A 27752-nucleotide genomic window follows, 5' to 3' on the forward strand; every position below is an offset into this window, starting at 1 on the left:
CAGGTCCTGACTCAGATCTCATCCTCAAGCCCGTGACATACAGTCTATCACCATTTTCTGTACACTGTACAGACTGTTGTGGATATCAGCATGTTTTTTTTTCTAGTGTTTGATCTGATCCTCCTGAATTGTTGCCACATGATTGGTTGATTCAGAATTGCATGTAAAGTGGTCAAAATTGTAATCGCTTTCAGTGTTCAGAAATAAAAGCAACTGCACCTCTCCCAGCCACCCGCTTCTGAAAGTAGTGATCATCATTATCATCATGTATTTGCATCTGCCTTGTCCTTAGTGCAAAAGATTTATCTGAAGTTGGACAGACATGTGCATATGCTCACCAGCAAATCCTTCTACACACCCACTATATAACTGACACACACCCACAACACGACCATTTCACATATAAACTCCCAGTTGCCTTCCTGTAACACCCACTTAGCTGCAAGTGGAAATGCGATTGAGGTGCGTATGGCTTGTAATTACCCTTAATTGCTCTAAGTTGCATAGACAGGTTACAGTTCATACCCCATTTGATACAGAAGGGGTGATTCAGGGGTGGGTGCAAGTGGCCAATTGTTATCCTTTGCACATGCACCCGAGCTGCACTGTGCATGCATCCTAATGGTTGCCACACAGGGATGTAGATCCATACAATATCGATAGGCATTTCTGGGTGGTTACTGGCTATCAGACGTGGGTGTGTCGCGGGCATGTCAGTGCCAGCGACTGCATCTAAACAAGCAGTTACACTGACACTGATGGCCATGTTCAGTCAGACATTCTGTACCTGTGCAATGTCTGATGGTGCGCCCATAGTGCGACTTTACATACATATCTGCAGATTCACACTACAGCGGGTGGAAGTCTCAATAAGATTCTCATCGGCAGCAGCATTAGAATATAGATGCAGTAGCGGCAGCTAGAAAAGACGCAGCCGTCACTGCGATAACCCTCACCTTAGAACCCCCTATATGCATTGATAAGAAGCCCAGTATTTTTCTCTTCATGCAATTATCTATGTTGCTATTTGTATGTAAGTCTTTGCATTTAAATTAGCAGAGCTGTTCTTTTCTAATCTTTTCTAGTTTGTGTTTTAAATATTATAGAGGCCGAGAACCCTATGACTCTGCATATGGTTTAGCTTTTAGTGAGAGTGTGATTCTAAGCTTTCCCGTTTGACCACTTAAAATCATGGCAGTCATTTGCATTAGGCCAAAATATGTAAATGAGAACATTTAAAGACTTTATGAATTAAAGTAATTAACATGACATTGCCTTGTAATCAAAATACAATTATAAACATGATTGGTTAAATTGTAGGTTTGATCATCTCCATAGTAGCTCAACGATTATTAATTTTTCTCCAAACCACTTTACCAAAATAAATATTCTTGACATAGGAATGATAACAATTGAGATAATTGTTTCTGGATTTCCAATGCAGCTCTATCACATTAACAAAATGAAGCATATGGATGAACTGATTTGCACATAAATCTTACCTATATAACCAAAGCAGCCACTGTTAGGGTCTTGCCAGCTAATAATTTTATTCATCCATTCTAGTCTGTAGAAATCTGAATAGCCACATAACCCACACAGCATTACTACAAAACAAAATATCACAAAGTTTCAGAACATGACAGAGAAAAATATCCACAAAAACTATATTAAAATTTACATGCACGTTGTTATTTTAAGATAGAACTGAATATAGCAGAGGTTCCCAAACTCCTCCATTACAGTACAGGTTTTAAGGATATCCATGCTTGAGTCCAGATGGTTAAATCAAATTGACTGAGGTACTAATTAAGTCACCTGTGTTCAAGCAAGGATATCCTTAAAGTATGGACTGTAATGGCGCAGTTTGGGAACCGAATATAAAAGGAATGTGTAGGAAAAACAACAGCATATCATTGTGTACTGGAAATAATGGCTCATGTTGGATGTTAGGTCCAGTATAAGGGCACTCCGAAGTGATGCATCATATATATAACAAAAAAATATTATAGATCATATTATAAAAAGTAATTAAAGTTTGTGTCAAGCCTGAAAATTGTACAGTCAACCATATGTTTCTAGAACTCTGATTTGAATATAGTACTTTGAAGTTATAATGTAATATACAGAAGTTCTGCAGTGAAAATCAAAACTTGTTTCCTGTTATTTTCCTAAGTGTCTTTGACAGTCATTCATATTTTTTACCTTCAAAATCCAATTCAAGTTACTCATGTTCAGCTTTGAAGCCCTTACCAACTCATACATCTCTATACCTCTCTCATATGCCTGCACCTCCTTCATCAGTCTTGCATGTGTTTGTTCTGTTTTTATGTATGATTTATATTTTGTTATTGCCAGCTCATCTGTAATCTGCTAGTTACTGTAGGCTGATTCTGCTCACACTTCCATAGGCTGCAAGCACAATCAGCCTTCTGTGAGGTAAAGCGCAAAGCTATTGTGACAGTTTCCGCCATTTAGTTGAATCTGCCACTTGGAGTTGCATGCCTTCATGGGACAAAAATGTATCCATCTGCTGATTGTAGATTTTCCTTACATAAGGTTGTTCTTAACAATAATTAAGCTGATACTACCAGTGTGTCTAAAAAATTAGCTACAGTATATGCTTCTGAACTAACTAGACATCAAAGAATTTCAGTTAATGAAGGTAGTTCTTGGATCTCAGTTAATAAAAAAGGGGTGTACTCATTATTATACAGGCCCACAAATGTCTTGTTCTTGGATATTGTACCCAGAAGCCATGACCCAAAGAATTAGCATGTGTCTAATTGTATAGCCCTAGAGACTTTAGCACCAAACTGTTAAGATAGGTTGTTTATGATAGTCTGCCATATGTTCAAATTATTCTCCAATTCTTCCATAACCCTTATTAAAGATGGTGAAGAAGATGAGGCTTTTGATAAAGCAAACATGGTAGGGAAAAATCTCTGTAAATTCTTCTTCATGCTGCAAGCCATAGTATATTGTCATGAAACACTATCATCTAAGAGCTATACCTGCATTAATTAATGGAGACATGTAGGCCACTTCCCTAAATGAATGTCTTTGTTTTCCATTTTCTGACATTTCGCTAGACAAAAAAACGCATAAATTTTTATGCTGCAGAAAATAAATGTGCACTTGTCATATGGTTTCTTCATTTCAAAGCATGTTTAATGTCTTTGTCAAGAAGTTTCAATAAGAACTATCTGAAAGAGGTAGGTGCTGCAGGTCTCTCTCCGAAGCAAAAAAATTAGAAAGTTGTCATCCTAGGGGCACACTTTTTTTGGGGAATAATGATAAATCTCAATTATCTGAGATGAGAAAAGAGCATCTTTATGTCTTATCCGTGTCTGTGATGCATCTTCTAAATCCTCGATGTGAAAGTGACAGTGTTTTCAATGTGCTCTGCAAACAGCAAATCTTCTGGATATCAACAAGTGCAATGTTGTTATATAATTAAACAACCTACTGTAGACCTTCTTTTCCAAACATATTCTCCAGGCCAAAAATAAATACAAGATATGAAACACAAACAAAAATAACAAAACAATCATTTCATATTCTTTAACATACAAAAAATGGTATACCTATTTTTTTGTAACTTTTGAGCAGATGAAAGAAAACATATCACTTTAAACCCACAACTAAGAACAAAAGAACAATTAATATAATTTGCCAAACAAATAAAAATTGAGGATTGACAAACAAAATGACATTGGACTTAATAGTGGAAACACAAAACTATACTTGTTCGCCAACAGCTCTTTGCATTTTTTCAGATCTGTGTCCATTGGAAAGAAAGACACAACATATGACTTAACTGGTCACCACAAAGAGATCTAAGAAACATTGCCACACAGCAGCAGTAGATAGGATGCCAGTTAAATAACCTATGAAAATGTCAGCCAACAATGCCCCAAACAGCACATAATACAAAGAAAAGAGGTGCAAGATGGAATTGTCCTTGGGCCCTCCCGCCCACCCTTATGTTGTATATTAAACAGGACATGCACAGTTTAACAAACCAATCACTTCAGTGACAGCGACTGCCACTTTTATGGTTGAAGTGCTTGGTTTGCTTGGGCCCCCACAAAACAAGCTACCAATGGGCTTAAGGTGGTTAACAGCATTGTTAATCATCTCTACACTGGGAATATATCATTATCATCCTCATCCTCTTCACCCTCATCAGTGTTAACATCATCAAAACACAATATTAGCTCATCCCCACTGGAATGATCAATTACAGAAGTTTCTGTACTTTGTAATTGGTTTGTTTGGGCCCCCACAAAACAAGCTAACAATGGGCAGCTGACATTGCTTGCAATTATCTCTAGCCAGTTTATGCAAAGGCCTCCAAATTGCCTTTTATCCTGCCATTAGTCAGTAGACTATTTGGATGCTATCATTAAAATAATCCTCAACTATTCTTTGAATAGCGACCATATCAGATGGAGTCGCGGTAGAGGTGTCACTAATTTTAAGCAATTCTTTTAGACCCGACCAGATGTCAAAATGTTGTGTTGACTCATCTACATTACCAGTGTGTCTCTTGGGAAAGCTGAGTTTTTCCTGGCAGCCACAGTTGCAGAAGAAACTGAAGGAGGAGACATTGCCAGGTCATTTGCCACTTGAGCTGACAACTTGTTCACCAACAGCTCTTTGCATTTTTTCAGATCTGTGTCCATTGGAAAGAAAGACACGACATATGACATAAATGGTCACCAAAATGTATTGATCCGATTTTAAGATACTGACAACCCTTGGACCCTGGTGAAGTGAATAAAGGACTTGATATACAAGTCGAACATACTTAGCCGAATCACCTGACTCAAGCTAGATGTGCCTGAACTCACTTCATAGGTGACAACTTTGAAGGGTTTCAGGACCTTGCACACCATGGTAAGTATTTTCCACTGTGCTGGAGTAAGGTACATTCTCCCAATGCCATAGCTCATTGTGTAGCTTTGGATAATGTTTTGTTGTTGCTCCTTACACTGAAGCATTCCACCTTGTTACTACCACTTGCTTCAGCTGGTGGCAGGGCAACTTAATCTGTTCTTGCAGGTGCTGCAATCTTCTACATGCAGCTGCTGAATACCAAAATGTCCTGAAATTTTTCGTGCCACAGATAGCATCTCCTGCATGGCACTGTCATTTTTCAAAAAACTCTGCACCACCAAATTGATTGTGTGAGCAAAACATAGGACATGTACTGCTCTCACAATATTTGTGGCATTGTCAGAAATCACAAATCCTGAGGACAGTCCAAGCAGGGTAAGCCATTTTGCAATGGTTTCCCTGAGTTTTTCTATAAGGTTGACACCAATATGTCTCTTAGTGAAGCCAGTGATACATAGAGTAGCCTGTCTCTAAATGAGCTAGCATTTGTTAGATGCTGCTGCTTCTGTTCATGCTGTTGATGGTAATATACCCACCCACTGGGTTGTCACAGTGATGTAATCTTTAGTTTTCCATGTTCCGCTTGTCCATATATCTGTAGTTATTATTACTATTATCGTTTATTTATATGGTGCCACAAGTGTTCCGCAGCGCCTTACAAGGTATATAACCAAAAAGTGACTTACAGTAATATACAATACAATGAAGGACAAGGACATGGATAATATACATTGATACATAGGTGGTCATAACACCCAATTAAGCAACAAAGCATAGGCACCAAGTGTTAGGTGTCCTAGTGGTGAGTAAGAAGTAGATGAACATAAAGTAAGGAGAAGCACAAGAGGGTAGAGGGCCCTTCTAGCAAGAGCTTACATTCTCAAGGGGAGGGGCAGACAGATGGGCATGATACAAATAGGGAAGACAGGGAGGAGGGAGCATGTAGTAACAAGTTAGGATGAGAGCTGGAAAGCATTGATGAAGTAGTGGGTCTTGAGAGCCCGTTTGAAGGATTGTAGGGAGGTGGAGAGTCTGATGGGGAGAGGGAGAGAGTTCCAGAGGTGGGGAGCAGCACGGGCAAAGTCTTAGAGGTGGGAGTGGGAGGAAGTAATCTGTTGGCATGAGAGGCATTTGTTGAACGAAGAGGGCGGACAGGAGAGTGAAGGGAGATGAGGTCAGAGATGTAAATGGGAGAGGAGTGTGTGAGGGTTTTGTAAGCGAGTGTGAGAACCTTGAATTGGGTTCTGAAGGGGAAGGGAAGCCAGTGGAGGGCTTGAAGGAGAGGGGAGGCATATGTGGAGTGTTTGGAGAGGAAGATAAGCCGTGCAGCAGCATTAAGGATAGACTGGAGAGGAAAGAGATGGGATTTGGGGAGGTCAGAAAGGAGGAGGTTACAGTAATCCAATCTGGAGATGACCAGTGAGTGTATTAAGGTCTTAGTAGCATCCTGGGAGAGAAAGGGTCTGATCCTGGAAATATTTTTAAGATGGAAATGACAGGACTGTGAGAGGTTCTGGATATGTGGTTTGAAGGAGAGGGAGGAGTCCAGGATAACTCCAAGACAGTGCACTTTGGGGCTAGAGAAGATAGTTGTGCCATCAATTGATAAAGAAATAGTGGGAGGTGAGGTTATGTGGGAGGGTGGGAAGATGATCATCTCAGTCTTAGACATATTAAGTTTAAGAAATCGCTGGGACATCCAGGAAGATATAGCAGAAAGACAGTTAGAGATAACAAGTGAGGAGAGAGGGAGAGATGTCAGGGGAGGAAAGGTAGATCAGAGTGTCATCAGCATAGAGATGATAATGGAGGTCAAAAGAGCTGATGAGTTCACCTAGAGAGGATGTATAGAAGGAGAAAAGGAGTGGTCCAAGAACAGAACCTTGGGGAACACCTACTGTGAGAGGATGTGGGGAGGAAGATAAGCCATGAGAGGAGCCAGAGAAGGATCGATCAGAGAGGTAGGAGGATAGCCAGGAGAGGGCAGTGTCACATAGACCAAGGGAGTGAAGGATTTGCAGCAGGAGAGGGTGGGCCACAGTGTCAAAAGCAGCAGAAAGGTCAAGGAGAATGAGTAGAGAGTAGTGGCCTTTGGATTTGGTAGCAAGGAGGTAATTGCTGACTTTAGTGAGGGCAGTTTATGTGGAGTGGAGAGAACAGAAGCCAGACTGAAAAGGGTCAAGGAGGGAGTGGGAGGAAAGAAAGGTGGTAAGGCGGTTGTAAACAATATGCTCAAGGAGTTTGGATGCAAAAGGGAGGAGAGAGATGGGTCGGTAGTTGGCGAGAATGTTAGCATCAAGAGTAGGTTTTTTAAGAATGGGGGAGACAAGGGCATGTTTGAATGCAGAAGGGACAGTGCCAGATGAGAGGGAGAGATTGAGGAGGTGGGCAAGATGGGAACAGGCACAGGGAGAGAGGTAGTGGAGGAGACGTGAAGGGATAGGGTCAAGGGGGGAGGTGGAAGGGGAGGAGGACTGGATAAGGGCCATGACTTCCTCTCCAGATACAGGGGAGAAGGATGTTAGTGTAGGTAAAATGGAAGGGGAGGGATGACCCGGGAAAGGAGGAGGTGTAGTGCTGGGGGACTGGTGGGATATGATATCCTGCTGTATGGAGTAAATTTTAGATGTGAAGTAGGAAGCAAAGTCAAGGGCAGAGAGCAAAGAGGGAAGGCAAGGAGGGGGTGGGCAGAGAAGGGAGTTCAGGGTGGTGAAGAGACGCTGTGGATTTGAGGACTGGGAGGAGATGAGGTGCTTGAAGTATGACTATTTAGAGAGGGAAAGGGCAGCACTGTAGGATGAGAGCATAAATTTGAAATGGAGCAAATCTGCCTTAGAGTGTGACCTTCTCCACTGTTGCTCAGCGGTTCGGGAACACTTTTGTAGATATCTGGTGCATTTGGAATGCCAGGGTTGAAGTGTGGATCTGCGAGGGTGAGTAGTGATAGCCAGAGCAACAGAGTCAAGAGCAGAAGTAAGGGAGGTGTTGTATACGGAAGCAGCTTGTTCAGGGCAGGAGAGAGAGAGCAAAGGAGAGAGAAGCGAGTCAAGTAGGGAAGAAAAGTATACGGTGTCAGCCTCAATGTTACGCCTAGTGATAGTGGCCTTAGGAGGTAGAGGGGGGGAAGGGGATAGGGATAAGTTAAAAGAGAGAAGGTGATGGTCAGAGAGGGGGAATGGGGAATTGGAATAATCAGAAATATCACAATGGTGAGTAAAGACCAGATCAAGTGAATGCCCACTCACATGGGAGGGTGAGGAGGTCCATTGGAAGAGACCAAATGAGGATGTGAGGGTAAGGAGTTTGGAAGCAGAGAGTTCAGTGGGGATATCAATTGGAATATTGAAGTCACCTAAGATAATGGAGGGAAGGTCTGAGGAGAGAAAGTGAGGGAGCCAGGAAGCAAAGTTGTCAAGGAATTTGGAGGGAGAGCCAGGGGGATGGTAAATGATAGCTACTCGCAGGTGTACTAGTTGGAAAAGACGTATAGTATGAACCTCAAGTGTAGAGAATGTAAGGGATGGTTCAGGGGGTATAAGTTGGTAGGTATAACCAGGGGATAGAAGGATGCCAACACCACCACCATGACGACCCCCAGGCCGAGGGGTGTGAGAGAAGGTGAGGCCCCCAGAGGAGAGAGATGCAGCAGAAGTGGTGTCAGAAGGTGAAATCCAGGTTTCAGTAATGGCTAGGAAATGCAAGCTGTTGGAGATGAAAAGGTCATGGGTGGGAACCAGTTTATTACAGACTGATCTGGCATTCCAGAGGGCACAGGATAAAAGGACAGTGTTTGTGGGAGAAATGTGAATGAGATTTTCAGGATTACTGTAACGAGTATGTGAGATTGATTTTGGGGACCAAGATGAATAGAGTGGAGAGATTGTGCGAAGACCAATGCTGGGAAGGGAACCTTAAGGTGGTGAGTAGGGAGGGGGTTTAACGAGATGTGTATGGAGGTGGGATGAGGTGGCATGGAGAGGATTGTTGGAGGAGGGATTAGCAGTGGGGTAGTAGGACCATGGTGGGGTAGAAGACAATGCAAGTGTAGTAGTAGGAGAGGAGAGAGAGGAAGGCAGACAGAGGAGGGGAGATAAGGGAAGGAGAAGGTGAAGGAGGCAAGGGGAAAAGGATAAAGGTGGAAGAAAGGGGCAGAGCAGAGGATTAGGTAGTGTCAGAGTTCAGCCGGGGATCGGCCATCCCTTACCGTCCCGCCGGCTTCCTCTGACTTCCCGGGCAGTCGTGCGGCGACGTGGGAGGTGCTGAGCATTCTCCCTGATGCTGTGTCCTGGGCGGCCTGGTGTGCGGGGATCGGATTCCCTGTCATGGGCGCCGCCATGACACTTCCTTCTCTGACTACCCTTCCTCCCCTGACAGTCTGGCCGGTCAGCTGACACTGTGGAGCAATTAGTGGGCTTCCAGGGGTATATTTCTGGCTCCTGTGTATCAGGTAGTTGCCTGAGCAACCATTGTCGCTGCTAGTGTTACTAGTGGTCTCTCGTTCCAGGTTCCCTTGCTTCCAGTGATCTATTCCTGTGTACAGCTATATCGTTTATCTCACCAGTGCTTTACCACCTCAGCCTGTGTGCAGCTATATCATTCATCTCACCAGTGCTTTACCACCTCAGCCTGTGTGCAGTATACCTCCATTCCACCAGTGCGCTACCACCGCCACTTGTGTGCAGTATACTCTCCATTTCACCAGTGCTTTACCATCACAGCCTGAGTGTAGTTATACGTACCCACCTCTCCAGCGTTGTAATCTCTGGCTGGCTCCAGTGCCACTACCCACCTCGTTACTGGACTCTGAGGTCCCTACCTATGTGTTACAGTATTGCATCGTGGTGCACTCTTTCTGACCGGCAACCCGGTAGAGTGTGTCCGCAGTGCACACTTCCTTGTACCTCAAGTACAGTGTCCCTACGTGCCCCTTACTGGCACCGACCCTTTGGGCCACGAGTGTTCATCTCTCCTTTTTTCCCGCAGGCTTTGGTCACCTAGTCAAAGGACCGCGACCTGCTTACGAGGTGCAGCTCAAGCCCATATCCCGATTGGTGGGGTCACTGGCGAACACCATCTTGTGGGTTAGATTCCGCACCTTTGACTAGGTCTCACCAATGACCAAGACCCGTGGATGCGGCGGTCGTACATTCAGGCCAATCGCCTCCGTTTCCTCCCGCAGCCTCAGGCCTCAGCTTCCAGAAAACCGCCTCCCAGCGTCACAGGTAGACACTGAGTGAGGGTGGAAGTGGAACAAAACATGGTCATGGTGAGGTAGAGGTGGTTAGGGGGAGGAAAACTGGAAGAAGGAATAAAGTATGAATGTGAGTGACAGTGCCGCAGATTTGCAGAAAATCACATGAGAATACAGTGGATAAAAGGTGTCTGCACAATAGCAAGAGTTTATTATTGAGGGGAGTAAAAGTAGAGATTTAATAGGTGAAGAAAAGTAATGTGAAAGTAGACTGTTAGAAGCTAGATTACATGTGGCAGGGCATAGGACTTAGGTAACAAGACATTATAGAAGAAAACTGAAATTGGTGCAGAATACAGTGGGCTTTGAGGTATGTGTAATCACAGAGCTAGGACAAAGTTTAGCAAGTATAATGTTAAGTTCTTACAATGAGCAAGCAGAATCCAGTGAATAATGTCCTGGCAATGCTGACATCCAGTGTTTGTATTGAATAAGTAGTATTTTGAGCTCTCATTTCATGATGTTACTTTGTCCAAATGTTGGTGAGATTTCAGGTGCAGTTTGCATCTTATCCTTCTGTTTGACTATGGTTTAACGGCGGTATAACGGCACAATTATGTTTAAATTGCACTATTAATATCGCACTTCTAAATGGAGCACTACAGCCATGTAGAGGCTCTTCAGTAATGAGAACTAGCATGTGTATGTAATCACTACAAACAACCCCCAATCCCCACCCACTGGATGGGTAGCAATAAATTTAATTAAACAAACAAGAAAGAAATACCACAGAGCTAAGACCTGGATCTATACAGCTACAAACTAAAACGAAAAAAACGCAACAAAAAAAAAAAACATTTGTTTGAGATGTTTGGAAGCAATGCCTGGTATGGAATTACCCAGTAATCAATAGATTATTGCAGACAGGAAGATAAAGTTACAGCAATGCCTGGTATGGAATTACCCATTAATCAATAGATTGTAAATTGTGAGTGCTAATTTATTTTAATTAAGTGGACAGTGGGTACAACAGCATTTTGGATGCCACTAATTAAGTTTTTTTTAACGTCCATGTACTGGTGGGGAATTGCTTTTCTCGTGAAGTGGAATCTAGATAGGATTTGGTAGCAGGGACACAGGACCTCAATTAACTATCTAAAACTTACTTAATTAATGGCAGATATTGGTCGCAGATCTAATACTAGCATAGATGTTATGGCATCAGTGGTCTGCTGTGCAACTGGGTGACAAGTGTCATACTTGCTTCCTCTATCAGAGGATTGTTTAACAGTCAATTTAATTTTTTAACTACTACTAGTAGTTGTCTTCTTGGCCCCCTTCTGGTATGAAGATCAACCCCCAGCAGCAGCAGGCCTAGTGCTCAAGGAATCTTCTGAGTGATCCTGGATAGGGGAGGACTCAGCCTTATCAAATTGGATGCAGGACTACTTCCGATCATATTGATGATGAAGGTGTTGGTGGTGGAGGATATTGCAGGTGCTTGGATCTAGCAGAGAAAAGGGAGATAACTGATGCTGGACTGCTTGTTGTTACTTTTTTTAAGTTGCCAAAAACTTTTTAAGCACATGCTGCAAATGACGTAATAGGAGTGAGGTGCCTAGAGGATTAAAGTCCCTACCTATGCTTACTGTGGCTTTACAAATGCTACAGATGGCAAGACAATTGTTGTCTGTATTTGGGTAAAAGCAATTACACACATAAGAGGTGGATTTTTTCATCTTATGCCGTTATTCTTAACATGGGCAATAACTGCTTCCACTGGTGCCTCACTTAGACAAACATCCTTATCCTCAACATCCTCATCATCAACATTCTCATTAGTGCCTGTGTCAGCTACATAAATATCCCCCTCATCCTGTTGCATTTCTACCATAGCTTCCTCAATGTCTAGGTCAGCAGCTTCTTGACTTGTGCTGCTCATGCCCAAAATGACAGAGGGTGCAGAAATGGAGGAAGAAGGCTTCTTTATGAGTACAGAAAGGTCAGGCTTACACATAGCACTTGTGGATACACTTAGGGGTAAATTTACAAAAGTGAGAGTGTTTAGAAGTGAGTTTTAAAAGTGATTTTGCCCATAGAAACCAATCAGATTCTAGCTATTATCTTCTAGAAGGTGCTAGTGAAATGTTAAGTAGAATCTGATTGGTTGCTATGGGCAACATCGCTTTTAAAACTCTATTCTAAAAACTCTCACTTTAATAAATTTACCCCTTAGACTCTCCTCTGGAATTGTGATGTTTCTAAACAACAGAAAGTTTGTCCTACTGCCTTAGTGTATTTCACCACTGATGTTCCAGTTTTCATTTTTTTGACACCTCTTCGAGAGTGTAATGCTCTTGCATCATCATGTCAGGCAGAAGCAGATGCCTGACTGACAGCAGTTGCAGAACCTCCACTCAGAAATAAAGGACAAGGCCTAAGACTTTCCTTGCAACTGCATGTGGTGTATGGCATGTTGGCAATTACATATTTTTCTGCCTGAAATGATCCCTTTATTAAAGGTGTTTTTTTTTTTTAGCAATGTAGTAGTAAAATATAATTTTTTGATTTTTTGATGCCTGACTGAAAGCCTCTGTATCCTTGAGCATTGGCTTTAGTAGATGATGTTGAAGCAGTATTGTCATGATGACTGGTGGTGGCAGCAGCTGCAGAACTAGTTCTTGGTTGCTGTTCCTGCTGTTCTACTGACTGATTATTGTGTTCCATATTAATGTCTGAATTTTTTATCACAAAAAAAGTATTTTTTTTTAAACAAAAAACATGCCCACCAACTGCGAAACACTGCACAGATAGTATAAGCAGTGGTCCTTTACCTGACTGTTACTGACTGTTATATATCACAGACACAGTATCACAGCAGACATTTATCACAAAAAAATAGATTTTTTGTTTTACAAAAAAAATGTGCCTACCGACTGCAACACACTGCACAGTGGCCTTTGACCTGCTGACCATTACTGACTGTTATATATCACAGACACAGTATCACGGCCTGAATTTATGACAAAAAAATATATATATTTTTTTTTAAATGCACCCACCAACTGTGACACACTGCGCAGAGGCCCTTGACTGATTCTGACTGATTCTTACTGATTGTCATATCAGACACAGTATGCCTGCAGTTACTTTTTAGCACCAAATAAAAACAAATTAAGCCACACACAATTATTAATTATATGATGTTCCTGCACTATAGAAAAACAAATAATGATTTGCTGGCTGCCTATTGAACAAACTAGCTAGGCCAGATTTACCTAGGGGACTGTCACTGTAGGTGGCACTGCCCATCAAAGACAGTGTCACTAAAACTGTCCTCCTGACTCTAACTGTTACTAACTGACTATGTCTAGCTTACCCTCTTTCCCACCCACATGAACACACATACACTGATTAGACAAAATATTGAAAAATTACTTCATAAGACCTCTGAAGGTGTCATGTGGTAACTGGCTTCAAGATATTTGCAGCATATTCTTTATTTTCAGTAAATTGTGAGGTGGGGCTTCCATGGCTCGGACTTGTTTTTCCAGTCAACACCTTGAACTTGTCATGTTCCTCAGTACATTCCTGATCAATTTTTGCAGGGTAGCAGGGCGCATTACCCTGCTGAAAGAGGCCATCACCATCATTGAATATCCTTGGTCTGCAACAATGTTTAAGTATGCGGTATGTGTCAAAGTAACATCCACATGAATGCCAGGACCCAAGGTTTCCCAGCAGAATATTGGCCAGAGCATCACTGCCTCTGGTGACTTGCCTTTTTCCTCTGTGTGCATCCTGGTGCTATCTCTTCCCCAGGTAAACCACACACATGCACCCATAAGACCACGCCACTTTTTTCCATTGCTCCATGGTCCAGTCCTGACACTCACATGCCCAATTTTGGCACTTTTGGTGGTGGCCAGGATTCAATATGGACATTCTGACTAGCTGTGGCTACACAGACCCATATGATACAAACTGCGATGCACTGTGTGATCTGTTTCTATCATAACCAGCATTAACTTTTTCAGCAATTTATGTTACAATAGCTTTTGTGTGGGATCGGACCAGATGGGCTAGTCTTCGCTCCACACACACATCAATTAGCCTTGGGTGTCCATGACAATGTCGGCGGTTCACCAGTTGTCCTTCCTTGGACCATGTTAGGTAGGTAGTAATCACTGCATACTGAGAACACACCATGACACTTGTTGTTTTGGAGATGCTCTGACTCAGCTATCTAGCCATCACAATTTGGCTCTTGTCAAAGTCACTCAGATCCTTACACTTGCCCATGAAAAACTGATCTCAGACAATTTTATTAAGCTGAGAAATAAAATAAAACAAAGGATAGCTCACTTTTACTAAGTAGCAGGTTTTCTCTCACTGAGATTCCCCAGTCCCTTTCCCCAGGCAGTGAGAGAGGGAATGTCCAGCCTGACAGCCTTTTCACATACTCACACAGGTGCAAGTCTACTTTTAGACTAGAGGTTCCAACTTCTTTATTCACCTTGCAAGGACCAAAGGGTTGTCTTGCAATTAGATCAGTACATTTTGGCAACCATGCTTGTTCCCAGGTTTAAGACACAGATCTTAAGAGATGCAAAAATCACCTTGCCAGCAAGTTGTCAGCTCAAATATCACATGACATGACAATGTCTCCTGCTTCAGTTTTTCCTGCAAATGCTGGTGCCAGGAAAAATCTGGCCTTTCCCGAGAGATGCACTGGGAGTATGGATAATGAGTCAACTCAGCACACCAAAGTGAAACATGATTTTGACATCTGGTCAGGCTTAAAAGAATTGCCCACAATTATTGACACCTTTACAGTGATTCAATCTGATACACTAATCATCGATAGGATGGTGGAGTATTATTTAATGACAATGTACAGATTAGAATGTCACACATTCCTTTTGATTACTGGGAGGAAGAAAAGGCAATTTGGAGCCCCGTGTACAAACTAGCTTTGGTGTACTTAAGCTGTCCAAACTCCAGTGTGCACTTTTATAAAGAGTGTTTAGCACAGCCAAAACCTTGTGAGTGATTGGTGTAGGAGGCCATACCTCAAAATGTCAAATAAGTAATTTTCATAAAAATTAACTACGAATTCAATTAGTAAGACATTTGTCGCTAACTGCAACAAAGTACAGAGACTTCTGTAATGGATTATTCCAGTGGGGATGAGCTAATATTGTGTGTTGATGATGCAACACTGATGAGGGTGAGGAGGATGAGGATGATAATGACATATTCCCAGTGTAGAGATGATTAACAATGCTGTTAATCGCCTTAAGCCCATTAGTAGCTTGTTTTGTGAGGGCCCAAGCAAACCAAGCACTTCAGCCATTAACGTGTTAGTCTTGTAACTGAACTGCTTTGTTTGTTAAACTGTGCAGGTCCTTTTTAATATACAACATAAGGGTGGGTGGGAGGGCCATAGGACGATTTTATTGTGGACCGCTTTTCTTTTCATTATGGGCTGTTTGGGGGCATTAGTGATGCTCTTTTATACATAGACAAACATGTTTATTGGTTATTGCTCTTGCACACAATACATGTTTAACAAGAAATAATAAAATATAAAAAAATAGAATTATGGAGCATATTTAGTATCATTTGGTAATATGAACAAGAGGATACAAGGCCATGTCTCAATTTTATTTTTTTAATTACTCAATCAATCGATCATTCTTTTTTACCTGCCTTCGACTACATACTACAAACTCCATTTCCCTGTACTGCCCCCGGGCCTCTGATAGAGTTCTTCTTATACTCAGACTCTCCAGTGCACCTGAAAAATGTACTACAGGTGTGTGTTACCAAATTACGAAGAAAGGAGGAGGGGAGAAATAGTATAACCAGTGTCTCTTGCAACCCTTGTCAGGAATCTTTGGATATTAGCATCTTTTATTTACTTTTCCCAGTTTTTGCAAAACAGCTCTTGCAAGACCATGTCTCAATTTAAATTTTTTTTAATTACTCAATTCATTACTTTTTCTACCTGCCTTCTGCTACATATTCCACCTCTTTTTCCCCGTACTACCCTGGGGCTTCTGAGCAAGTTCCCCTCATACCTAGACACTCTGGTACACCTTATAAATGTACTACAGGGGTTAAACAATTATGAAGGAGGGAGGAGGGGAGGGAGTAGTGTGACCAGCTTCTCTTGCAACCCTTGTCCGGAATCTTTGGTTATCAACATTATATTCTTTTATGGCCTTTTTTTCTTCTCAGTTTGCGCAAAACAGCTCTCGCAAGGCTATGTCTCAAATTTAATTTTCTTAATCAATCAATTAATCAATCAATGCTTTACCTGCATTCCACTACATATTTCATCTCCATTTCTCACAGGCCTCTGTCTGATCTAATTCTTAATTAAAGAAAACATTCTTTCCATGGGGTTGTATTGTTTTTTAAACTGCCACCCTATCTGCCACTGCTGTGCTGCAATGTTTTATATAGTATATGTGTCATATTCGTTTAAACTACCGGGTGATTGTGCTATTGCTCTGTTATTTAGTTTTGCCAACCAGCCTGTGGCCAATTTTGGTGAACATATTGTGATCTGTGAGGTGGGCAAAATTGACTGGAACTGAATAGAAATTAATGTTATTGAAGTTAATAATACTGTAGGAACAAAAGCTGGCCCAAATTACTTGATTTCAGGTGTTTTCATATTTTTGAAAAAAAAAATCATATCCAAAACCAATACATGTGAAGGTGATTTTGGCAAAACCAAAACACAATGATGAATTAGAACCAAAACCAAAACATGGGGGCCGTGCACATCTCTACTATGATGAGTATATGTCCAGGGTCATGATTGTGGAATATTCAGAAGTGTTCAGGAATGCTGTGGGTCCCTATTTCTTTTTCTATCTAATGTTGTGATTTTATCTTTTGCTCAATTTCCATATGGTGCATCCTACATATTGCATGCTACATGGGCATGTAATAAGGTAAATAACACCTTTTGTGTTAAAGGTGATTTTATCCTATATTTTAAATTCTTCAATGGTAGAATTTGAAGTGAACTTTGTTATTGATTTTTTATCTTTTGCTTTTGTGATCTTGCAGGCTTTCCACCTTTGGTATCTGTAATATCCTTTGGTGCCTTCCTTTAACCATGTGGGTTATTTGCTTATTTTTCATTAGTATGGAACTCTTCAACCAGAACTTATATTGCGTTATGTGCTTATCTGTATTCCATCCTTTGGTTTTTGTTCTATTAGATCTTTTAAATCTTTATCTTTAAACAAGACTGGCCAATATAATTTTACAATTTGTTCTACTTATATTGATGGTTATACTGAGTGATAAACAGGATTATGTTTTCTTCTGTTCTTTTGCTTCTTTATACTTCAGAAGATCTGTCATATTCATCTCTTTAGTTTCTTTTAGGTCTTCTATCACTGGTGTGTCATATTCCTTTTCCAGGAATTTTTCCTTTAATTTGGAGGATTGGTTTTCAAAGTCGTCCAGGTGTGAGCAGTTCCTTTTTATACTCTTAAACTGGCCCTTAGTTATTCCTTATATGCAGTTTATGTGGCAACTACTGTTTGCAGAGATATAGTTATTACAGTACCCCGGTTTTATGAATGTTTTGGTTTGTATCTCCCCATTCTCAAAGTGAGGTTTAGGTATTCTATTTGGTTGTTTGCCCATTTTTCCTGTGAATTTAAGATTTAGATTATTTTGAATTGCATATTTGTTGAAGTCTGTTAGCTGTGTTTCATCTCCATTTCAAATTAGTAATACATCATCGATATACCTTTTCCAGATCATTGAAAGGGTTGTTCTCTCATATATGGTCCAGTAGCTAGGGCAAATTTAGTCCCCATAGCTGTACTGCAAACCTGTCTGTAGTAGGAGCTGTCACACCAAAAATAGTTGACAAAGTGTGAATTTAATTCCATCTAGAATTAAATCAATTCGGTCACTTGGAATGTCTGATTTTGTTCTCAACATGTGTGCTGTTGCTGCACATATGGCATTGTGTTCTATGCACGTGTATAATGATTTGACATTAAATGTTGCGAGGATCATGTTCTCTTCTCATTTTAAATTATTTATTGTGTACAGAACTTGAGTCACATCTCTTAAATACTGTAGCTTGGTTTTGTTGAGACTTGAGATTGTAATATAAAGTCAATATAGTCTGATAATTTTGTGGTGATGGATCCTTTTCCTGATATTATTGGTCATCCTGGTGGTTGTGTAAACCTTTATGAATCTTCATCAGAAAATAAAATACTAGTATTGTTGGATTTGGTTGGTGCACATACAGGAATTCTTGTTTATCTGTACTAATGTTATAAGAATGTTTTGTTTGTCTATTTGTTCCAATTTGGCACAAAAACTACAAAACCGATTTTCATGAAAACCATCATAATTTTGTAGTGGAAACTCCTAGAAATAACCTGCATTTTGTTTAATCTCAATCTGTCAAGTGAAAGCTAAGCAATAACAAAAACAAAATTTATTTACATCATCAATGCAAGAGATATGGTGTGGCACCATGCACACAGTCAGTAAGGGGAGGGGAAGAGGTGTTTTGGGCCCGTGAATACTTGGATAGTCTGCATAGCAGTCTGTGTACAGGGCACACATGGACATTGGTGTGAGTGGTGGGTGAAGGTGCCGCTGCCACCAGTCTTTATAGCACTGCTGATCACATTGGCCACTCCCACAACTGTGCCCTTATGCAAAGCACTACAACAATAACACCTCAAATAAAAAAAATGTTGGTAGAAGCAATTATATCGTGGGCAAAGTCATGGGCAACAGTAAGATCTGAATATATTTCTTATACCCTTTTGCTCTCAAAATTTTTTATTTTTTTATATATATTTCTGTCAGATTTGTTTTGAGAGTCTTACATGTCTCTTGCTCTGATAGAAATCTCCTGGTCTCTTTATTGTAGTGGTCTTTATTATAGATGACTAGACCCCCTCTGCCCCATACCCACACCTTTTATCCATTGGCTTAATTATGATTTCTTAAACTTTTGATCTTCCATTCTTGTTTTGCAGATTTTTTTATCTAATTCAACTGACTTGAAAAGTTTCAATAAAATGTCCTTTTATATGTCCAGGATAAAATGTAAATATTTCCTTTAGATCTGTATACCACAAGATGCTGGTATACTACCTTCCTCCTTCCTTCCTAATTGGGTAACACATCTGTAGTACATTTTTCAGGTGCATCAGAGAGTCTGAGTATGAGGGAAACTATCTCAGAGTCCCGAGGGCAGTACAGGGAAATTGAGGTGAAGTTGGTAGTCGAAAGGCAGGTAAGAAAGAATGATCGATTGATTGAGCAATTTAAACATTTTTAATTGAGGTGTGACCTTGTATCTTCTTGCTCATATTACCAAATGATACTAAATATTCTCCATAATTCTGTTAACTTTTTATATTTTATTGTTAAAAATGTATTGTGTTGTGTGCAAGAGGAATAACCAACAAAAATGTTTGTCTATGCATAAAAGAGCATCACTAATGCTCCCAAACTTCCCACAATGAAACAAAAAGCGGTCCACAGTAGAATTGTCCTAGGGCCCTTCCACCCACCCTTATGTTGTATATTAAAAGGACCTGCACAGATTAACAAATGAAGCAGGGGCTAATACTTTTGTGGCTGAAATATCCTGGCCTCTTTATTGTAGTGGTGTTTGACTAGACTCCCACGCCCCCCCACACTCCTTTTATCCACTGGCTGAATTATGATTTCTTTATTTCCTTTCAAACTTTTGATCTTCCATTCTTATTTTGCAGAATATGTTTTTAAAATCTAATTCAACTGATTTTTTAAAAGTTTCAATGAAGGTCCTTTTATATGTCTAGTATAAAATGTAGATGTTTCCTTCAGATCTGTATGTTTGTAGGGGTCTTTAATCTCATCCTCCATTGTTTTCTTCTATCTTATTTTTATTTCTTTTAAAACATTTTTTAAGGAGAATTTTCTTACAAACCGATTAAGGTGTATGTCTAGAATTTATAAATGTTCTTTGATGGGGCAAATTTCAATCCTTTGCTCAGTACCCTATATTGGTGCTTTGATAGGTTTGATTGCATAAGTAATATATTCCTTTTGGTTTTTCTTCTTCTTCTTTTGATGTGTCTTTTTTTTGTGAACTTGTTTTTTTATATTTTTCCTACTCTGAGGCCTCTTCTGATCCTTCTATGTCTGTGCAGTATTATTTCATTTTGACAACACTCTTTTGTGTTTTGTCTGATGGTGCTTCTTTCTCTAGAAGGTCTAAATGATCTGTAAGTATCATGAGTTCTGGTTATATTGTGGCTTTAATTGTTTCACTCTTGCTTCTTTTCGTCTATCTGTCAACATTATCCCTTTCCTAAAATGTTCTCTAACTTGATCTTTGTTTTGTTCATATCTGGGACATATGGCTGATAAAATCTTTTTTCTGAGGTATACTATGGTAAGTGCTGATATCAATATGGTTGACCCCAGCGCTCGCTTTGAAGGTGTCATGCATTAGTGTCAATAACAGGTGTAACAGGTGTCAGACTGTTGTATATGCAATTATGGATAGCTGGAAGGGACAACATATACAACTGTCTGACACCTGTCATATCTGATCTTGACACTAACACTAAACACCTTCAAAGCAAGCGCTGGGGTCAACAATATTGCTATCTGTACCTATCACATTAGGAAGCTGGTTACCTACTACCCATTGCTGCACCTAAAGCAAGAGATCAGCGTGTTTACCCCTATACTTTGATATTTGGCTGATCAAGGGTAATCTGTATGCATTCTTCTGAGTCATCTACTGTAGTTTTTGTTCCATGGTTTCTTGTAGTTTCTTTTCCATATATTTATTTGTTCTCTTTGCTACAATATTCTATGGTTTTGGTTTCTTTCTAAGCTTTGTTTGTCTTCCATCTATTGTTTTCACAGTTTCTCACTTGATTTGAATGTTGCTCCTGTCTTCTTGTAATCTTTTTTTTGTACCTGAGTTTTATTCCTCCAGTCTCTTTTGTCGTCTTTGTAATAGATTTTATCCTTTATGAATTTACGTCTTTTTGTTATTACTTCAAATTCTAATTTGTTCAGTTTACTTTTTGTAAATTTTTCTACATTCTTAAAATCCTCCATTTCTTCTACCGGCTTAAGCTGTTCTTAAATATTTGTAATTTCCTTTTTGGTAGCTTCCAGGGATTTTTTCCTATCTTTTATAATTATTTACATTATTTTAAGTGAGCATTTGTCTAGGATTAGCATATCAAATTAATTAGTTCTGTCTCCTGGTGCATCCTAGTCCCATGGAACTGCAACTAAGATGCATTTCCAGCACAAATTATGCAAAAAAGACACACGGCGCTAGCAGAGTTGCACGGGACCTGGTAGCTCACTTGCACCAGGCATCTCTCGCCGCGTGGCATATTGAGGCTAGATGTATGAGGACACATCTGTATCTCAGTCCCGAGTTCACTATCAGTCAGCTCTTATTGTAATCTTTCTTTCAAAATGGCTTCCTCTCTCTCTGTAAACTAACAGACTCAGGGCCTGAATCACAAATGTGTACTAACCCAATGAATAACGTACATCTTCAGTGGTGAGAGGACTGCACATGTGCAAGATGTGTACTATGCAAGTGCAGCACTCCATCTGCAAGTTTGCTTACAGTGTCTCCATGCTGCAGCATGATTGACAGGCTCCTACATTTGGGGAGTGGTGTGGGGGCATTTCTAGCCTGCATTCCCAGAAACAGATATGCCACCCCCATTTTCTGGGAGTGACGAAGCCATGGCCTGCGTTAGCCTCATAGACTGCCAGGAACTGGGCAGGCTGAGTAAGTCTCAGCTAACGCAGCATGGCCAAAGGTGCAACCATCATGACCATCATTGTGATTGTGATCCGAGGCAGCATCTATGAAAGCTGCACTCGGATCTCAGATGCAGCAAGGAGGTGTCTATTTTAATTTAAACAGACACCTTCTGCTGCATTTGCATTTGAGTTGGACAGTATTGTGCAATACTGTCCATTTCTGAATCGGCCCTCGGTCCTTTGGTTAAAATATAGTTCAATTGGCGCGTGCGCAGGACCCATTCTGCGAGTGGACAGAATGGGTCCTGCATAGTCACACGCAGATCCTTCTCTGCCTCTGCCTGATTGACAGGCAGAAGCATTTAAGGGGTGGAGCGGAGGCAGGGAGCAGTCCCGGGGGCAAGGGCAGCCGGCATTCCTGGAAACGGGGGAGAGTCTGCTCCATTTTCCAGGCGTGGCAAGCCCAGGGACTGCGTGTGTCGTCCGTCACAGTGCTTGGATCACAAATGCAGCAGGGGGTGTCATACACGGAATCGGTATGAAATACCGATGGACGGGATGCCGGCTGTCAGTAGACTGACAGCGGCATCCTGATGGTTCAAATCTCGACAGGGGAACAGTAAGTAATGATCCCCTGTCCTATTTACCCGCTACCCTTCCTTTCCTGCACCCTTATACTAATCCTCCCTACCCCGCACCCTAACCCTCCCGGTAAGTGCCTAAACCTAACCCTCCCCCCTTTGTGCCTAACCCTAACCCTCTCCCGTTAGTGCCTAAACCCAGGACCGGATTAAGGGGGGGTGACAGGAGCGGTCACCCCTGGGTCCCCACACACGAAGGGGCACCCACTAGCAGTGGTGCAGCCAGCCACCTGGGTCTGATGTCTGCACCCGCCGCTAGTGTCCCCGCTGCTAGAATAGTGTAGACCGCAGTGAGCACGGTCCACACTACACAGTGACAAACAAATAGCCGGCGGCGGCAGCTGTGTGTTTGTTACAGCAGCTGATGAGAATCAGACAGACTCTCATTGGCTGCTGCACAATGGAGGGAGCCAGCTGGAGTTCACTCATAAGCTCCACCTTATGGCTCCCCCCACAGTGGGTGATGATGGAAGAGACGTCAAGACGCTGATATCTCTCCTATGGTGCAGGAGAAGACCCGGGACTCAGAGCGGACAGCGGCGGTCACATCAGGAGCGGGGATTCAGGTAAGTTGTGTATTTTTTTTGTGTGTTTGTGTAAGGGGCACTGCATAGGGGGGGCAGCTGCAGGGGGCACTGCATAAGAGGGGCCGCTACAGGGGTCACTGTATAGGAGGGCCGCTACAGGGGTGACTGTATAGGGGGGCCACTTCATGGAGGCACTGGAGGGGTGCTACTAGGGTCAGTGCTTAGGGGGGACTACTACTGGGGGCAATGCATAATGGGGACAACTACTGGGGGCACTGTATAGGGGAGGACTATTACTGGGGGAAATGCATAGGGGGGTACTTCTGGGGGCACTATATAAGGGGCATTGCATAGGGGGACCACCACTGGGGGCACTGCATAAGGTACATTACTACAGGGGCACTGCATAGGGGGGACTACTACTGGGTCTGGGGGCACTATATAAGGGGCACTACTGAGGGCACTGTATAGGGGGACCACTATTGGGTCATTATATAAGGGGCACTGCATAGGGGGGGACCACTACTGGGTCTGGGGAATTATATAAGGACCAGTACTGGGGGCATTATATAAGGGGCACTGCATAGCGGGACCACTACTGGTGGCACTGCATAAGAGGCATTACTACAGGGGGCACTGCATAGGGGGGACTACTATAGTGGGCACTGCATAGGGGGGACTATTACTGGGGAAACTGCATAAGGGGAACTACTACTGGGGACATTGCATAAGGGCCACTACTACAGTGGGCATTCCAAGAGGAGCATTACTACTGGGGACATTAAGGTTAATAAAAAGGAACAAAATATATTCCTAGGGTGGCAAGAAATGGTGGTATATAGGGGCCCCCACAAGTTTGTTGCCCAGGGGCCCCCACAGACCTTAATCTGGCCCTGCCTAACCCTAACCTCCCTGGTGGTGCCTGAACCTAACCCCCCTCCTGCAGCCTAACCCATATGTCCCCCCCAGGTTGCCTAAACCTAACTCTCTCCCCCACATATCTGATACTTAACTTTGTCTGGTATCCTTACGATCAGGATTCCATCTGCTGGGATCCCGGTGTCGGCATCAAGAGTCATGTTGGGATTTCGGCGCCGGTGTTGTCTCGCCGATCACGATTCCAATGCCGGGGTTTCCCGGCAAACGGCAGCCCGGTTGTCTGGATGTTAACCGCATCCCATCATACACCTCTTGCTGCATTTGCATAATAGTAAGGATGTAATTGCAAAGCTGCCTTCGTGCAGCTTTCCGATGGCAATCCTTGCTGAATCACCCCCTTAGTCTCTTGCAGTTGCATAAACAACTTCATACTGCAGTTCACTCACAATACGGACATCTCCCTTATTCAGCTTACTTTACACAGCCTCCATGGATCCTGCTGCGGCTCCCAGCGCTACTCACAGCCTCTCTGGATCTCTCACACACAAACTGCTAGCACTGCTGCTGCAGTCCCCAGCACTCTGACAGTGGGAATTCAATGGCACTGGCACTCGGCACCACCTCAGCCTTGTCGCTTGCCCAGTCTGCTCTCAAACCTGCGGAACCTCACCCTCTCTCCAGCTCAGCTGCACATGTTCCACTCCTAAGTCTTATTTCTCTTACCAGTATCATTCTCTCAGAACTCTACATCTTCACCTAAATATTATACAATAAATGCATCAATTTACCATAGTATAAATATTCAGCAGCAATTTAATATATTTCAAGCAATTAAAATAATTAGCATATAAATATTATATAGGTAAACTGATTTCATTGAGTATAGATCACAATGATATCAGCTACAAGGAGTGTGTGTGCAGGTTCACCTATAAATAGCTAAAAAAAACCTATAAATGTAGAGGTGAGTCTCTCCATATTGAATAAGTTACCAGATCTGATGTGAGGGTTGGGATCTTTCCTGGACAATAATTTGTAAGTCAATGAGAAAATCCACCTATGTGCCCACCTCTTGACTGCAGCCTGTGAAAACCCATGTGTGGAAGGTGGGCGTCATGTTGGAAGATCCTTTATTTTGAGGTGCCTTTAGTGTAAGGTGCCAATAATATTTACAGATGAGAATCCTGTCAGGAGATGTCACCAGAGGTAAGATACGGCTGAGATCCTGGACCCTTTAATATGCAGGATCACTATATCCAAAATGAGGAGAGGCAATAATCAAGTTCTTATTACAAATGGTCATCCAGGAAGGTTCCCGTACCTCACATCAGATATGGTAATTTATTCAGTTTGGAGAGACTCCCTCCTGGGGGCTTATATAATAGACTGCGACTTGCAGCCATTGCAGGAACTCCTGCGAGTTTTCCCATATTTTTAAAAGTGGCAAGAATTTTAAAGGCAAAACCAGCTTGGTTTTGCCTTTAACATGATTGTCGCTTTATAAATACGGGAATACTCGCAGGAGTTCATGCAGTGGCTGAAAGTCACACTCTATTACATAAGCCCCCTAGTTGGAGTTTCTACATTGTCATGGGCCCCCAATAGTTTCTACCAATTACTTTTTTTATTGAGCTTTCATACATAAACATTTATAGTTTTTTTTTCTATTTATATGTGAACCTGCAGACACACTCCTTGTGACTGATTACATTGTGATCTATACATTTATGATTTAATTCACCTATATCATTTTTATATGCTCAATAATTTTTATCGTAATTGCTTGAGATATATTAAATAGCCGCTTAATAGTTACAATATGGTCAAGACATTTAATGTATATTATTTAGGTACTAACTTTGGCTCAATACACTGCGCCTTTTCCACTTTCTGCTGGTGTATTTTGTTTATGGTGACTATACCGTATTGACTGGCAGCATTGCATTATTCCGTCACTGGATACCACCTACATGTTGTTGTTTACTGAGTTATTATTTTGACCCTATTCATTGTAGTTTTTTTTCCTCCTTCACACCTGGATTGTGCTCTGTGCAGCGCCTTGGGTCTACCTCTAACACTACAAAAGTGCCCAACATTGACTGGTGCCATGAAATATCATTAAAATGTTTATAATACCATTTAATTTCAGACTGGGCATTCTGGAGAAAGGTTTGTAGTAAATACATTACAGTACATAGGCCATTAAAAGACTGTTTAAGAGAAAATGTGGGCTTTCTGCAATGGTATATGATAACTTGCGCATTGGTAGGCACTAATCTATTGCAGTCTATGGGTGATTCATTATTATAGCTTGGCTAAGCAAACAAGACAAATCATATTTATTTGCCGAAATAGGCATAGTTATAAAGCTTGTGAAGTGTTTATAGTGTTCAGATTTTCTATCCGTAGTTGTTTAAAAAAAAAAAAATTTAAATAAAGCAAAACATTTATAAAACATGTACAGATCTTTAGGGCTGTTTACTAAAAGGGTAGCTGATTGGACAGTAACCATGACGACATTATAATTAACTGTCACCATGTGAAATGGCGACAGTCTGAGTATGCCAACGGTTAGGGTCAGGCACCGCTGGAAGTATTAGTGTTAGGCTGCTGGGGGGGGGGGTTTGGGTTAGCATGCAGGGGGAAGAGGTTAGGGTTAGACACTAGGGGGAAGGTTAGGGGTAGGGATTAGGGATAGTGGGAAAAATCTCACCGGAATGCCGCTACTGAGACATCAACAACCGGAACTGATCCACACGTCACTGCCAGGACCTGGAAGAAGACGCTAAAGCTGCTGCACCCACCTGGATGGTAAGATACTACACCTCCAGGTACCATTTGTCTATAGTTCATTATGTTGACATATCATCCATGTAGAAGTGATGAATGTCGTTATGATAACTGTCAACCAATCGTACCCCAACCCCACTTAAAGGAGGTACACAATTACACAAACTGAGTAATAATGCAAGATAATATTTAGTAATATCTACTAATAAAATACATATCTGAAGAAAAGAAAATTGCCTACTAATCTAATAGATTTTGAATTGTGATGGTTAGAAAAGTAATGTGGTATAGTTCAGTGACAGAGTTTGACATTTAACATATCTTACTATTTTCCATGAAAATATCTTGCTGATGAAGGGGATATCCGTTTTGTTCAATTTCTTGGTTGATTTTCATCATATTTGCACAATATATATTTGTGTAGTAACTGCCTTCTTTTATAAAGAGATCATTTCTGCATTTTTTCTGGAAAATAAATAAAAGGATTTCATTAACATGCATAAACAAATGTATATTTAGAATACTGTGTTGCTAATATATAAGATAAAATATATTTAATATGTCCAAAATATGTTTAAATCTCATGAATAAAATAAGATCTATATAAAAACCATGGATGGCTTGTCAAGTTTCCAACATGCACAGTTGGAACCCCACCCCAACGAATCCCACTGCTGGTAAGGGAGACAGGACAGCCATCCTACAGGAGAGGATGATCGAGCAGTAAGTATAGCAGGGCGGAGGCAGGGTGGAGATGGACTGATGAATTGAGTAAAAGTCTAAAAATGTATCCCTTCAGCTGTAATCAATCACACTGAGATCCTCCTGGCTGACACACCAAACTATCACCTTAAAAATAATTTTCTGTCTTTTTCAAAAAGTTCTCATTGTGTCAAAACTAGTAGTAGAATATTCCCCCTCTGAAATTCACTCTCCTGACCCTTAAGTATTGCACTTACTTGATATCTACAGATAACAAAAGTTACGTAGTCTCATATATAAGTAACAATCTTAATACTA

At 41.4% G+C, this 27752-nt stretch overlaps 1 protein-coding gene across 1 annotated transcript in view; it reads right to left on the reverse strand.

Moving 5' to 3' along the window:
• CUNH16orf89 (chromosome unknown C16orf89 homolog) overlaps positions 1 to 27752 on the reverse strand; it is a 167390-nt gene that overhangs the window by 54775 nt on the left and 84863 nt on the right. Inside the window, exons 5-6 of the mRNA XM_088466904.1 lie at positions 27059 to 27197; positions 1503 to 1607 (exon numbers count right to left, since the gene is read on the reverse strand). Of these exons, the coding sequence (XP_088323030.1) occupies positions 1503 to 1607; positions 27059 to 27197 (244 nt within the window). The remainder of the gene's footprint in view (positions 1 to 1502; positions 1608 to 27058; positions 27198 to 27752) is intronic.

Source organism: Taudactylus pleione, unplaced genomic scaffold (assembly GCF_031769625.1).
Source record: "Taudactylus pleione unplaced genomic scaffold, aTauple2 ptg000066l, whole genome shotgun sequence".
NCBI lineage: Eukaryota > Metazoa > Chordata > Amphibia > Anura > Myobatrachidae > Taudactylus > Taudactylus pleione.